The sequence below is a fragment of the Cotesia glomerata genome, linkage group LG3 (genome assembly GCF_020080835.1).
Source record: "Cotesia glomerata isolate CgM1 linkage group LG3, MPM_Cglom_v2.3, whole genome shotgun sequence".
Classification (NCBI taxonomy): Eukaryota; Metazoa; Arthropoda; class Insecta; order Hymenoptera; family Braconidae; genus Cotesia; species Cotesia glomerata.
The window spans coordinates 5397001-5411061 of record NC_058160.1 but is presented as its reverse complement, the minus strand read 5'-3'; the positions used below and the strand labels follow the sequence as shown (position 1 = coordinate 5411061).

The 14061-nt window shown below is 24.9% G+C and overlaps 5 protein-coding genes across 6 annotated transcripts in view; 2 read left to right on the top strand and 3 right to left on the bottom strand.

Moving 5' to 3' along the window:
* Positions 1-525: 525 nt before the first annotated feature.
* On the bottom strand, positions 526-1237 carry LOC123260862. Its single transcript, XM_044722197.1, has 2 exons — positions 1084-1237; positions 526-990 (listed from the first exon to the last, which is right to left on the bottom strand). The coding sequence occupies exons 1-2, from the start codon at positions 1165-1167 to the stop codon at positions 655-657; spliced, it is 420 nt and encodes a 139-aa protein (XP_044578132.1). The 5' UTR covers positions 1168-1237; the 3' UTR covers positions 526-654.
* Positions 1238-2961: 1724 nt separating this feature from the next.
* LOC123261501 lies at positions 2962-3868 on the bottom strand. The gene is made up of 2 exons (XM_044723112.1): positions 3709-3868; positions 2962-3328 (listed from the first exon to the last, which is right to left on the bottom strand). Exons 1-2 carry the CDS (start codon positions 3781-3783, stop codon positions 2990-2992), a joined length of 414 nt encoding a protein of 137 aa, XP_044579047.1. The 5' UTR covers positions 3784-3868; the 3' UTR covers positions 2962-2989.
* A 3650-nt stretch (positions 3869-7518) lies between these two features.
* Positions 7519-13030, bottom strand: LOC123260729 (coatomer subunit epsilon; the record flags this gene model as incomplete). The annotated part of the gene is given in 3 exon segments (XM_044722002.1): positions 7519-8531; positions 10107-10595; positions 12693-13030. Coding segments are annotated over 3 exon segments (912 nt in total). The 3' UTR covers positions 7519-8222.
* Positions 13031-13106: 76 nt separating this feature from the next.
* On the top strand, positions 13107-13772 carry LOC123260730 (succinate dehydrogenase assembly factor 3, mitochondrial). The gene is made up of 2 exons (XM_044722004.1): positions 13107-13379; positions 13501-13772. The coding sequence occupies exons 1-2, from the start codon at positions 13206-13208 to the stop codon at positions 13669-13671; spliced, it is 345 nt and encodes a 114-aa protein (XP_044577939.1). The 5' UTR covers positions 13107-13205; the 3' UTR covers positions 13672-13772.
* An 8-nt stretch (positions 13773-13780) lies between these two features.
* Positions 13781-14061, top strand: part of LOC123260728 (nucleoside diphosphate-linked moiety X motif 19-like) — a 6260-nt gene continuing 5979 nt past the window's right edge. The window contains exon 1 of one of the 2 annotated variants that reach the window (XM_044722001.1): positions 13781-13949. In XM_044722001.1, coding sequence (XP_044577936.1) covers positions 13925-13949 — 25 coding nt within the window. In that variant the 5' untranslated portion in view covers positions 13781-13924. Of the gene's footprint in view, positions 14006-14061 lie in introns of both variants that reach the window. The other variant, XM_044722000.1, reaches the window with a different exon arrangement.

Here is a 14061-nt window from a genome sequence, read left to right as displayed (position 1 = left end):
ACACTGAATTTACAAGAATAAGCAGAAAAAGGTCGCATTATTTTTTTTTATCAGTCGGATATAAATTTAATGTTATTATAATAATAAAATTCTGGCAATAAATCAATAAATTGAAGAATATAATTTTAATATTGTAATAATCGGCTTTAAAACTATATAAAATATTTCTAAGTAAATTTCAATCACATGATAGCTATAAGTAGATTTTAAAAATTTATCTATATTACTTCACTAAGTCTTAGCTGTAACTGAACTCTAATATATACTTCCCAGAATTCTTGTGAATGTAATTACATTTTAATTTATATTTACATGATAAAATATGTGTACAATATTTTAAATTTTAATTCTGTTAATTATCTATTTTCTTTTATAATCTATGAATAAATAATTACAACTATTGGCAACTAATATTAAAAAAAATAAAAAAAAACATTTTTAATTTTATAAAAATAAAAAGATAATTTTATTGAACATAAAAATGTAATTTATGATATTTTGTAAAATTGGCATAGCTTTGATTGATTATTAAAACTATTAATTCAATTAGAACACAATTCAAATAGATAAAACACTCAGCATTCATATAAAAGCGACAATAATTATTATACGTCGCAAAATAATAATTATGAAACATATTTATAGCACGATTGGTTAATGAGAAAATATATCAATATAAGCACCGATTACACTTCCCACAGCATCGCCGAGAGTAGTTTCGCAGTCAATTTTAACAACCGGTGTGTTGAATACTTTTCCTTCATAAATTTCATCAACGTAGACCTTCATCTTCCTGGATCCATAGCTGCATTTCTTAAAGTTGAACTCCTTTACAGCTGGTTCGTTTGGTGTGAAAGTTCTTGAACAATCGGAATTAAAGTCACCAGGTTCCGATTCAGCAGTATACATACGAAGGTCGTAAAATAGTTGCTCGAAAGAAACTAGGACTGACTCATTTAAGCACTTGGTGGTGAATCTGTCGTCCTGGAACTGAAAAGTAATAAGTAATAAATCAATTATTATTTATATTAACTGATGCTAATAAATATTTAATATAAAATATAAAAATGTTAATTTACTTACGTCTGCAGGAGCTCCTAGAATTCCTACAACAGCGACAGCAAAGAGACACAAAATCAAAGCCAAAGTTGTCTTTTGGCACTCCATGGTAATTTATGTTGCTTTTTGGTTAACGAAGTTTATTCGATCAAGGGAAGATTAAAAGTGATTTGGATATTGGAAATTCCTTGGTTTTATACCATCTTGGTGGATGAGTAGGAAAAGTCGTATATCTTCCTTTAGAAAGTGATTGGCTTATAACGCAAGAAAAAATTAAAGGGCGTGGAAAACTATAATTATAATTCTTGGAAAATTTTTTTTAGGAATAATAATAAATGTTTTGAATGAGTAATACTGATTTCGTAATTAAATTTTCGTTTAAGATTGATAGTTATCATAAGTAAGTCCTTAAGTAAAAATACGTACTTAAGTAATTTAAAATAAGTACTTAAGTAATTTACTTTTTTAAGTAAAAATAGGATTAAGAAATAAACTTATTTATCTATACTAACAAATGGAGAGCCGATTTTTTTGTTCGGTTATACTGCGAAAATTACTGAACCGATCGGAATAATACTTATACCATAAGATGTAGCATGTTTCGGAGAAGGTTTTAGTTTATGATATGTTGGTGATTACACTGAAAAAAAAATTAACTTGATTCAAGAGAAAAATTCTTAGTTTAAGAATTTTTCTACTCAAATTAAGAAGATGAAATTCTTTAAAATTATTTACTTGGTTCAAGTAAATTTTTTTTTCTGTGTACCTGAATATATTCAGTATATATACGATAGACCAGTCTATAGACCAGAAATAAATTTTGAGTAAAACTAGACACAAGTGAACGCATGCCCATATGTTCCGGAATATATTCAAAACAAATACAAATATTTGTAAATCATTAGGGCATTTTTTATACAAATGGGGGCGAGATCAAAAACTTTAAACGCTTTTTCCTCAAAATAGTCTTTTCAAAGTCGGTGAGCAAAATTTATCAAAAACGGCTGATAAGATCAGTCTCTAAATTTGAAACAATTTTCTGGACTATATTTTTCAGTAATTGATCCAAGAAATAATTATTTCGGTAACATTATATGATCTATTGGTGATTACTTATCCGAGACCTATATTTTTTGACTTATAAATAATGAATTTTTATTGTAACTAAATTTATTCTATTCAATTATCATTTGTTTAAAATAAATTTATTAATTCTATAAGTTACGTTTACATACTAATAAGATTTTTTCACTTATGAGACCTGCAATTTCTTTAACTGAAACTTTCAATGCTCATTACAAATTTTTTTTTTTTATTTCAATTACACTGATAAAAGGATTTGTTTATAGTTAAAAATATTTGTTAATATTTAACAAATCATTTATTAGAGACCACTTTTTAGTCCTTAACAAATATTTCTTAGTATTTAAAAAGATTTATTAATATTTAATAAATGAATATCAGATTTATTAAATACAAACAAATCATTTTAAATACTAAGAAATATTTTTTTGATACTAAAAAATGGTCTCTAATAAATGATTTGTTAACTATTAACAAATATTTTTTTAATACAAATAAATCCTTCTATCAGTGTATTATTCATTTTTGTGAGAAATACACGGGAATGCTATAATAATTGCACATTGAAAGTTACAATGAATATTAGCTAGAGTAATTAAATGGATAAAAGGTACATGCCAATTCGATAGAATTTAGAATCTGTGCAGTCAAAACAATACTCTAATTAAATTTCAAGTTTAGATCTAAAAATGCAATTTTATATAGCGCCCAGCGGAGCAGGCGAGTAACAGTCATTAATAACTAATATTAGAACAAACAGAGCTCAAATAAAATAATAATATTTTTATTATGAAAAATAATTACAGTTCATATAGTTTTATAACAAACAATTGAAGGGTTTTACTTATTATTTTTTATATAATTTAAACATTTGCAACAATTTCTTCCAAATAGAAATTTCTCTTTGAAATTCTGGAACTTGACAATTAACTAAGAAGAAATGTTGCTTTAAAGATCTGCCGTATTGTTCGTCAACATATACTTGGAATTTTCGGGCAGCGTATGAACAGGATTTGAAGTTTAATTCCTTTACCGCTGGTTCATTTGGAGTGAAAATTCTCGAGCATTCAGACTCGTTTTTGTCTGAAGATACTGTGTACAGATGAACTTCGTAGGGTAATTGCTGTTCAAAAGAAACTACCACTGAGTTTTCGTAACATATGTAGGAAAATCTGTATTCTTCAGGCTATAATTAATTAATTATATTTATTATTATTTTATTTTTTATAAAAATTTATGGTAATTATACAATGTACACTGAGAAAAAAAATACTTTTATTAAGAAAATTTTCTATACAAGAATTCATGTTCTTGAAAATTTTCAAGAATATATATTCTTAGCTCAAGAACTTGTTAAATTGATTGAAATAATTTTTACTTAATTTAAATAAAGCTATTCTCTTGTTTATCTATTATCCAAAGATAAATATTAATGCTCTTCTCTTCAGAAATTAATAATTAATAATAATAGAATATTTGATCGTCATCGAATTTCTTGAACCAAGAAATTGTTAATTGAGTAAAAGAATTTTTTTTTCTCAGTGTAGTTTAAAAAATTTTACTTACATCTGGTTTGTTTATTGCGCTGGCAAATGCAATAAAGAAGAATATCAACGCTAAGTTTATTTTAAAACTTTCCATATTTATGAACTGGTAATTTTTTGGTTGTTTAAAACTTTTTGACTAGCAGTCTGTCTTCTTTTTGAAAGAATGTCTGTGGTGTGCTTCGGTAGCTTCTTTAAATACTGTGGAAGCTATTAGTCCCTTTGGGTTATCTCTTCATCAGATCAACTCGAAGGCGTGGATAAGTAAGATTTGAAATGAAAGTTGTAAAATGTTTTATTAAAATAAATTTTGAGAAATAAATAAGTTCGTCATCAAGCAACAAAATATTGAAAGATTTTTTATTTTTTTTAATGCATAACATCGGTTCATGTTCATTATTTTAAACTTATGAATTTGCTTACAGAATATATTTTGACTCCACGTACTATTCAAAGATTGATTTCATTTTTGTACAAAGTTTCGTTCTTTTTAAAATTTTATCAAGTATTGTAACAGAAATACAATAATTAACTTTAAAATTACAATATATTATTGATTTTAAAAGTTAAAATGAGTTTCGTAAATTTTTAAATTAATAATATGTTGTAATTTTAAAGATAATTATTGTTTTTCTATTATAATACTTGATTAAAGTTCTGAAAAAAATGAAATGTTGTATAATAATAAAATAAATCACTGAATAATACTTAGAGTCCAAAAATATCCTGTGAACAAATTAATAAATTTTTTTTTCTATTTTCAGTTTCTTGATCATGTTCAACTTCAATTAAAAAAAAAAAAAATATTTGAAGTAAAATATTTATTCTAGATTTTTGAATCACATTAACAGCCAATTCTTTTTTTTTCTCGCATCGCGCTCACTGCGAGAAACGATACTATCCTTGTTGTACTCATGATTATAAAGCTATTGTAGTTTTATGTTTTTCTTTTAAACAAATGAAAATTTCGAAAAAAATCCTTTTCTAGGAAATAGATAATTAAAAAATCCATTAAGTAGCGGAGAATGAAGAAACCTTTTTTTAATTTGAAAATTGATTATTGTGGAAAAATACACTTACTCATGACTTTGGTTCATGATAAAATAATACTGATAATGATAAAAACTTTTAGGCGGATGAAATATATAATATATAATTAATATATAATTATATAATAAATATATAATTACTTACCTAAGGTTGATTACAAAATTAAGTAGTATATACTCTAGGATAACACTTTCGGCATTAGATGAGATCATTAGTACAAACGAATAGAAATTGTTTTCAAATTTATTTTATGGAGGTATTTGTCAATATAATAACTTAACAATTATTATTTTTTTAATTTTTAATTAAATGTTAGCGAATATTTTTTGTGTTTGTAGTTTTTTTTAGTGAACATCCAATATGACTTAATTTATTAATTTATAATTATCAATGAAAAATTTAAGCTATCTATAAAAAATTTATTTTTGTTAGAATTAAATCTTTTTTACGTAGAATTTTTCGTGATTATTTTTTGTGACCAAAAAAATGGTTTAAGAGTAAAATAAAAAACGCGGACAGACTAAAGTTTTGACATTTTTTTTTTTCTATTGACGAATCACTGATAGTGCTTTTATAATACTTTTTTAAAATAGTTTATAATAATGTTATAATATTTATTATTTCTTTTTAAATAAAATAAAATACGGTTTTTTAATATGAATTAATAAATGAACTAACTGTAAAGGTGAACAGTTTCAGACTAATAAGATTTATTGCATAATTCATAAAATTAGTGTCTAGTTATACTGCTCAAAATTTTAGTGTCTTCATGTATCATAATAATTTTTGCTTTAGTCAAACTCTTTTAATTTATAAAAATTGAATATTCTTATTTTTTCTGTTTATGATTTATTACTGGCTCTTTAAACATAAAACACTCTTGATAAATTGTCACCACCTGAATATAAGGGATCTATATTCACGCAGCGTTAATTCAAGGGTTCTGTATAATTCTTTTACGTACAAATACAAGTATCCTTCTGCTTTCATTTATTTATTATTTTTTTTTTTTTTTAAGTGAAAATGTCTTTAGGCGCGTTGAGCACTTTTTAGGTGAACAAAAATCATGGAACTCGCATCAACATCACCGTATGCTTTCCATGAGCTATATGTACACGGAAAAAAGTAAACTGTAATATTCACTCGGATTCCGATTAATTTTTATAGTTTCAAACAGTAAAGCGGGCATCGGGGTGGCAAAAATATAAATATTACAGAACTTAATGTAGAAAGTATAAAAGCCACAATTTATAATTTAATATCCAAAATAAGTGATTAGTAACTGTCACTATAGTAAATAACGACTCTTTCATCTTAAAAAATTACAGTTTCAAATAGTAAAAATTGCCATTTCAATATATAGTCCATATTATGAGGAGAAGGAGAACTCAGATGAAAGAGAATAAGGGAGTCTCACTCTGGGAAAATTTAACATTTAAAACAGTAAAAATTATACTTTTAAAATATACATTTTACCAGTTCAAGCAAGTCAATAATTACAGTTTGATTTTTAGCGTTGCGTTTAAAATTTATCATTTTACTTTGTAAATATTGACGTTGCTTGTATTAGAAATTAACTAACTTTATTTTATACTTTTTACATATCATAAGATCATTTTTTAGGTACGAAATCATAAATATCAAAGTCTGAATTCTTAATTATTATACTTTAACATTTTAGACATTTACATAGCGAATATTACTGTTTGAAATAGTATTTTCTTCCATGTAAAGAGTAAATTGTAACGTTTAAATGGTAAATATTATAAAGTGAATAGTAAAATCACGATTTTACTGTTTCAAATGGTAATTTTTAGCAGTTAATCATTACTTATTATAAATCGACTGTTATTTATTACAGTTTACTTTTTTCCGTGTATATTATGAATACATAGTGAAAACTTTTCAACTTTCTTCTGATACCAGAAAATTGAACAATCTTCATTAACTGTCAATCTAAAAATTTTGAATAAAAAAATATCTGATAAATAGTTGACCCTGCAGGCCATTCGTGAAATTTCCCGCTATGTACGGGTTCCAAACGTTCAAGATATTATATTTTTCGAAGTTTTGAGGTGTTCCGGTTATATTTCATAGCTTATATTTATTATATAATATAAATATATTAATAATATATTTTACTTTTAATTGAAATATACTTCTCATACATCAAAAACGGTAAAAAGTTCAGTAAACCGAATATAATTTGCTTACATTTGAATTATACTTGAAATAGATGCAAGTATATTTTGAATATAGTTCACCTATATTTTGTATATAAAATGAAATATATTTTTTTAATATTCTAATTATAAGTTTTTTTTCGTGGGGTAAAAAGATTATTATCTACCAAACGATTAGACGTAAAATTTTGAAGCTATGCAAAAAAACACTTTTTTGGAAATTTTTCGTTAATTAACTGATTTTAATACGGTTTGCAGCAATCGAAATCGTTTTTTGAGTTTAAGAGCTGATTAGATTTTGGAATTGATCGTAACATCTGTTTGAAAGTTATTCCAAAAAAAACATTTTACATACATCAATTCGGAAACCGGGATGAAACTAATAACTTCCCGACTTTTTTAAAATCATTGATTTTCATATCGAGAAGTTAAAAATCGTATGTATGGTTTATATATTTGTAAATATATGATCAAAAACTATTAAAAATATTACAAGTCGAAAATCTATCATCTAATCACTAACTTGTCACTGACTAATTACTAAGTTATCGCAGTAACAATAAACAATATACTAAAAAAAAAAAAAAATCACACGCAAATTAAATTAATGAACTTTCATATTGTCTTTATTAGGAGCAAACTTTACATAATACTTTTCTTTTCTCTTTAAATTCATTCACTAAATCTGATATTATTAATTATATTAATAATTTAAGAAACATTAAAAAAATAAATTCAACCCGTGCATGTAATTAGATGTTTAAATAATATATAATTTAAAAAATTACCCTGATTAACTTCCAGTAGAATGTAAAAAAAAATAAAGAAAACCAAGTTTATAAATTGAAATTAATTTTATAAATATAATTATTATTTATTAATGTAACTAAATATTTAAAAATCTACATTATTTATTCACCAATTAAATTCATTTTTTATTTTATTAAATATTCTACTTCAATGAAATCTTCAAAAGTCAGTACTCATTACCTGCATTTAAACTCTCTACCTAACAGTTACATCCAAGCTATAGTTAAACCATTATCAAATTTCTATCTAAATATATTTAAAAAAAATTGACAAATGTATCCATGTATATATTAATTATAATTTTCTTCTATTGAAAATTGATTACAAAATGGCAGCAATGTCTTTATATGTAATTCTTGTCTCGTTTTTTAAATTTTGATAATTTAAATTTAAAGTTATCATTAAATGCTTCATGATAGTAAAATTCAATCTGTATTATTAAGTAATTTGTAATTAATTATAACAATATAAAAAGAAATTGGTAGTATAAAATTCAAGCTGATAATGAGTACTGACTACAAAGCCTTTGGAACTCAGCTTCTTTTTGTAAATATTCTTTCACGAAAGGATGGTCTAGGTTCGAATCCTTCAGTTGACTTAAATAACGATTAGCAACCTCTGGTGGTTTTCCCATGTGTTGTGCAAGTACAATCATGTTTATCAGGGTGTCAGGGTTGTTACTGTCTTTGTCGAGAGATTCTTGCAATGCACTTTCAGCTTCCTCGTATTTAGCTTGACCAATAAAACAGGTTGCTTGTCCGTTTAGTAACATACTTGTACTGGAATATTTATCAATCATTTCCTGAAATTTAAAATAAAAAATTATTATTTTTTAACTTTTGATAAATATTTATTTTTTTAATAATTTTCTGCTTTGCAAAGAAACAAATTTTTAAAGCTTGGAAGATAAAAAAATTTTGTTAGTAATAAACTTTAAAAATAAATTAAACAATTCTCAATCATTAATTAGATCAATAAAAAAATTAAAATAATTAAAATGTAATTTTTTTTTTCTGATAAAATTAAAATTCAACCCTCGGAAAAAAAATTCTGCATAATATTTTTTTGGTAAGATCTAGTGAATATTAATGAACCTGGCACCAAGCCGACTAGGGATTATACCACTGGGGTTTAAAAAAATTTTCAGCAAATTTTTATTTTATTGCAGCATTTTTTATCGATCAACATTTTTTATTTGTAAAATTACAATTTTATCAAAAAAAAAAAATTATTCTCTTCTTAATTTAGTAATTCTTTTTATTAAAATAATTAAGATATCCAATTTTGATTCAACTTTTGTTGAAAATTTAATTATAGCTTCTTTATTAAAACAATTAATTATACGATTATTTTTAATACAATTTTTAAAATAAAAAATATCCAATGTTAAATAATCTTCATCAGTTAATTTAAACTAGCAATCTTGCAGTCACTATGTGATTGTCGTGACTTGTGAAATATAAGTAAATAAAATTTTGCTTTATTAAATAATAACTTTTGTTAAATTGCACGGTACTTTCTTAAATATTGACGTTTTTAAAGATATAAACTCACCCCGATGTTACACTCATCAAGAGCTTTCATTTAAGTACCCACATGCATTTTGATATATTTTTCATATATACATATATGTAATATATATAAATATATGAAAAAGTTGATGTGGGTACTCAAATGAAAGGTCTCGATGAGTGTAACATCGGGATGAGCTTATATCTTTAAAAATGTCAATATTTCTCAAAATAAAAGGTAATTTCTTAATAATTTACATTTTTAAAGATATAAGCTCATCCCGATGTTACACTCATTGAAACCTTTAATTTAAGTACCCACATGGCATTTTTTATATATTTTATATATATGGTATTTGTGGAATATATAAATATATAAAATATATGAAAAATTGACGTGGGTACTCAAATGAAAGGTCTCGATGAGTGTAACATCGGGATGAGTTTATATCTTTAAAAATTTCAATATTTCTCAAAATAAAAGGTAATTTCTTAATAATTGACATTTTTAAAGATATAAGGTAATTTCTTAATTATGTATCTAGAGATAGAGAATTTTCGAAAGCAGCCTAAATACTTAAATCATAATAAATTGACTATCGGTGAAAATCATATGAAACCTTGAAAAGGCACAAATTCAAGTCAAGACCTTTATAATGACATTAAATTTCACTAAAAAAAAAACCGATTTTATCATATGACTATCCTGGACACAAAATTTTTCTTATTCTCTTAATAATATAGATGATTTTCATTTTTTACTGAATAAATTAAAACCAATATGATTAATCTCATCAGTAAAAAAAAATTCTATTAAATTTATCTCTGCTACATAAATTAAATGAACTGAAATAATATATATTTACCTGGAAGATATAGTAGGCTTCTTGCAACTTATCACCACCACTATTAATATTAATCCAAGCCTGTGCCAACTGTGTCAAGGTAGCATCATCGTCCTTATCTTGCATGGCTTTTAGCTCTTTTTTTGCCAGATCCAGACGGTCCATTTTCAAGTAAATCTGCAGTGTCAGAGCCATGCATTCAAGATTATTAGCGTTCTGCAACACTCGTAACGCGGACTCTAAATTCTTCTCATGGTAGTAAATAGTAGCTGCTACTATCATCAAATTATTGTTATCAATAATAGAGTAGCCAGTAGCGCGGTCCAGCTCAGCTAGTATTGTTTCACGCCTGTTAGGAGACGCAAAGTACTCGGCCAGTATTTTAAATGGTTTCAATTCTGCTGGTGAAGATTCATTAATTTCATCCAAAACTACGCGAAATTTTCGCTGTGCTATGTAAGCGCGGTAGAGAAAAACATCTCGCTCCAATGCAACATCTACTGTCGTTGGCTGGAATATGAAAATTTTATTTTAAATTATTTTGTTGAATTTTTTACTAACCCAAGCGTCCCAAAAAAAATGTTGACTTTTTCATAGATTTTACTCAACAAGAAGTTGACAAATTAATAATTGTCAACTTAAATTCAATAAAACAAACAAAAAAAAATTTGTGCCGCTTGGAAAGTGAAATAATCTAAATACATTTAAATTAGAATAGTTTAAATAAAATTTTTTTATTTTTAATGATTAAGTCTTAAAGTAAAGAACTCTGACAATTTTTTTATGACACTGAAATCAGCAGATATCTGAAAATTTTTGTAAATTTTTCAAGAAATTAACTGTTTCAAAAGAAGTATTAAAAAGAAATTTTTATCTACAAATTTTTTTTATTTCTGCATGTGAAATCTTATATTATATTTTTTTCATAATAATTTAATTGTTATAAAAATCAAAAAATTGATTAGATGTCTACTAACTTCATTTTTTTTATTTCATAACAATTTCAATATTTAAAAAAAATTTTATGAAAGTACACCGAAATTTTTTTATATTTTATCAAAATTAAAAAAAAAATTTTTTTTTCTACTGTCACATAGACTAAAAAAATCAGCTGATTATTAACTCTAATTATGAAAATAAATAGAGCTGAAATTATAAATAATTATGAAATATTTAAATTTATTATTTTCATTACATTTTTATAAATAAGTAGTTTGTTGTAATTTTTTTTACTAAAAAAAAAACTAAGAAAACTATCAAATGTTAAGACTAATTAAGACTAAAATAATATGTTATGTCCATATGATGGACTAAATAAATTAATTTGTTTTCGGCCCAAGCTTTTCAGCCTATAGACCGGGATCGTGTTGTTTATTGGATTTTTGTGATTATTATTTTTAGATAGAAGAAATAATTTATTTATAAAATTGTTTCTAAAATAAGGAGATGATTTATATTAGAGTTCTGGAATTTTTCCATTTCTATAGATACTTTTTGTTAAGCTATGTAATTAGTTATCGTGTCGTGATAAAATCTTATTCGTCGTAGGTAATAAGGAAAATTATTTAGTCACTTTAAAAATACAATTGTTAGTTATACAAATTACTTTTAAACTTTAGGGAGCCGTAGTTTGGGACTCTTAATGGATATTTTATGACCCCGTAGAATTTAAACTTAAATCCAATGCTCTTTCCTTGGGTTACTCATTATTTGTTTAGGATTATTTTAATGGCTCGAGAAATGTATTTGGATAATTAGTTTTTAATGTCTTCTTTCATTTGGTTAGGAACGTTTATAGTATTGAGTAAAATAGTAATATTGAAAGTATAGGAGCTTATTGTTGTAAAGGATCTTTAAAACTTCGACATTATTCTTAAAGAAAAAATAAAACGGAATAATTTTTAGGGATTACACAAATCAGAATAAAATTTACTGTCGAGAGAAAATATATTACGCGTTTATTCGTTTAAACGACAATAAGAAAAATAATATTTTTTTTTTGGACGCAACAAATATTTTTAAAAAATTGCACGCGTAATTTTTCAAACTTCTGTATGTGAAATTTTTTTTTTTTTATTTTTTTAAAAATAATTTTTTAATAAATCAAGTTATAAAAATTTTTGAGATGTCGGCTAATTTAATTTTCATAAAAAATATTATTCAACTTGAAAATTTGTCATTTTTCATTTTAAACAAATAAAAAGTAAAAAAATAAAATGTGTGCTTAGTTTTTTAATATTTCTTCAACAAAGTAAATTTTTAATTAATAATAAAAAAAACTGTCAAGTGTCTGCTATCATCAATATCATTAGCTGATAATGAAACGTAGCCTAGAACTTATAACTCAGTCAAAATTCTCAACTCAATTCAACAAACACTCACCTAAAAACAAGCCAAAAAACAACTACTCCTCATCAATTAAAAATGACACTTAAAAATAAAAATACTGACTTATATTACATAAAATAATAAAAAATTAATCAGAAAAAAAATGAGCAGCATGCGGCACACATGGACCTCTGCAGTGTAATTTTCCAAAACAATACCATCAATAAATCAATACCAGCAGCACAAAATAAATCTCAATGATTAGTGAACAATAATTACCTTGACTTTTTGTGCTTCGTTGATACATTGCTGATAATTTCCAATATAAAAGTGGTTTTTAACGTCAAACAACTCGTCAACGTCACCTTGCTGCTGTCGTGCCATCTTGCCCATTTGCTTGTGACGTTTCGAATGTTTCTATTCAGTTTCAGTATTCCGTTTGTTAATTTAAAAAAATTTTAGGCTATTCCACGTGTTGTGTCGCCTGACGTAGTCCAATTTTACGTTCCTCCATTTTACGCGCACTTTCTAGGACAAAAACATTGATCCTAACCTAGCTACTACGCGTTCAAAAAATTCGTGCAATAATAAACAATTTCCTAGAAAAAATAGTGAATATTTAAATTTAAAATTTAAATTAAATTTTTTATTGCGTAAAATAAATAAAAAAACAATTTTTGTTAATTATTTTTAATAGAAAATAAATTTTAATGACCATTTACTGTCAATAATAATTAATCAGTATTTTGATTTTTTTAATTGTTATTTATTTATTTATTGACACTAAGTATTATGACATTAACGCATGTCCAACGAGTAAGAACTCTGTACAAAACAATATTAAAATTGCACCGTGGTTTGCCGACTGAAATGCAATCACTTGGTACTCCTTATGTCCGTGACGAATTTCGGAGACATAAAAATTGCAATGAAGCAGAATCTCACGTTTTTATGAATGAATGGACGGTAATTATAATTATATTTATTGATTACAGTATTTATTATACAATAATAGTGTCATTAATTTTTTTTTTTTTTTTTTAATTATAATTCAATAGTTTTATAATGAATATATATTTTTTTTTAGGAGTACGCTATAACGATAGCAAAACAGCTGGGCTTACGCGGTCCCATTTCTGCGAAGCCGCTGGGTAAAAGCTTAGAAGTTAATGATTTAGAAAAATTACGCGATGAACAAATTTACCAACTATACGAATTATTACTTGCTGCTACTGGCTCTGATAAAACCAAAAAATAGTTTTTAATATTTTAATAGCAACCATTTTCATTCGAAATACAAATTTAATATTTGTTTATATTGTAAATATTTTATTAAAGATATTTAAATATTGAAAGTTTAATTTTGTTTTATTAAAATTTTTTTTTTAATCTAGTTTGGTTTTTTAAGTAGATTTCGCGTTTTTATCTTTGCTGTTATCTTAACCTACAATTTTATAAAGCAAAATTTTTAATGCTGTGGCTTCAAAAGTATATTTTGTAATTTAATAATTATGAAGAACTGGCGGGATGCGGCAAGTATTATTTTGGCAGCTCATTATAAAAATAATTTGAGTCAACAATTAAAAACAAATGTAAGTTTAATTTTTTTCAATATTTACAATACTAAATTACTGAACGAAGTACTGAG

Excerpts from the sequence above, each read along its gene's own strand:
- LOC123260730 (XM_044722004.1), top strand. The coding sequence starts at position 13,206 with ATGACATTAACGCATGTCCAACGAGTAAGAACTCTGTACAAAACAATA. Across the intron at positions 13,380-13,500 it reads TTTTTATGAATGAATGGACG|GAGTACGCTATAACGATAGC; the intron begins GTAATTATAATT and ends ATTTTTTTTTAG.
- LOC123261501 (XM_044723112.1), bottom strand. The coding sequence starts at position 3,783 with ATGGAAAGTTTTAAAATAAACTTAGCGTTGATATTCTTCTTTATTGCA. Across the intron at positions 3,329-3,708 it reads GCGCAATAAACAAACCAGAT|CCTGAAGAATACAGATTTTC; the intron begins GTAAGTAAAATT and ends AATTAATTATAG.
- LOC123260862 (XM_044722197.1), bottom strand. The coding sequence starts at position 1,167 with ATGGAGTGCCAAAAGACAACTTTGGCTTTGATTTTGTGTCTCTTTGCT. Across the intron at positions 991-1,083 it reads TTCTAGGAGCTCCTGCAGAC|TTCCAGGACGACAGATTCAC; the intron begins GTAAGTAAATTA and ends ATTACTTTTCAG.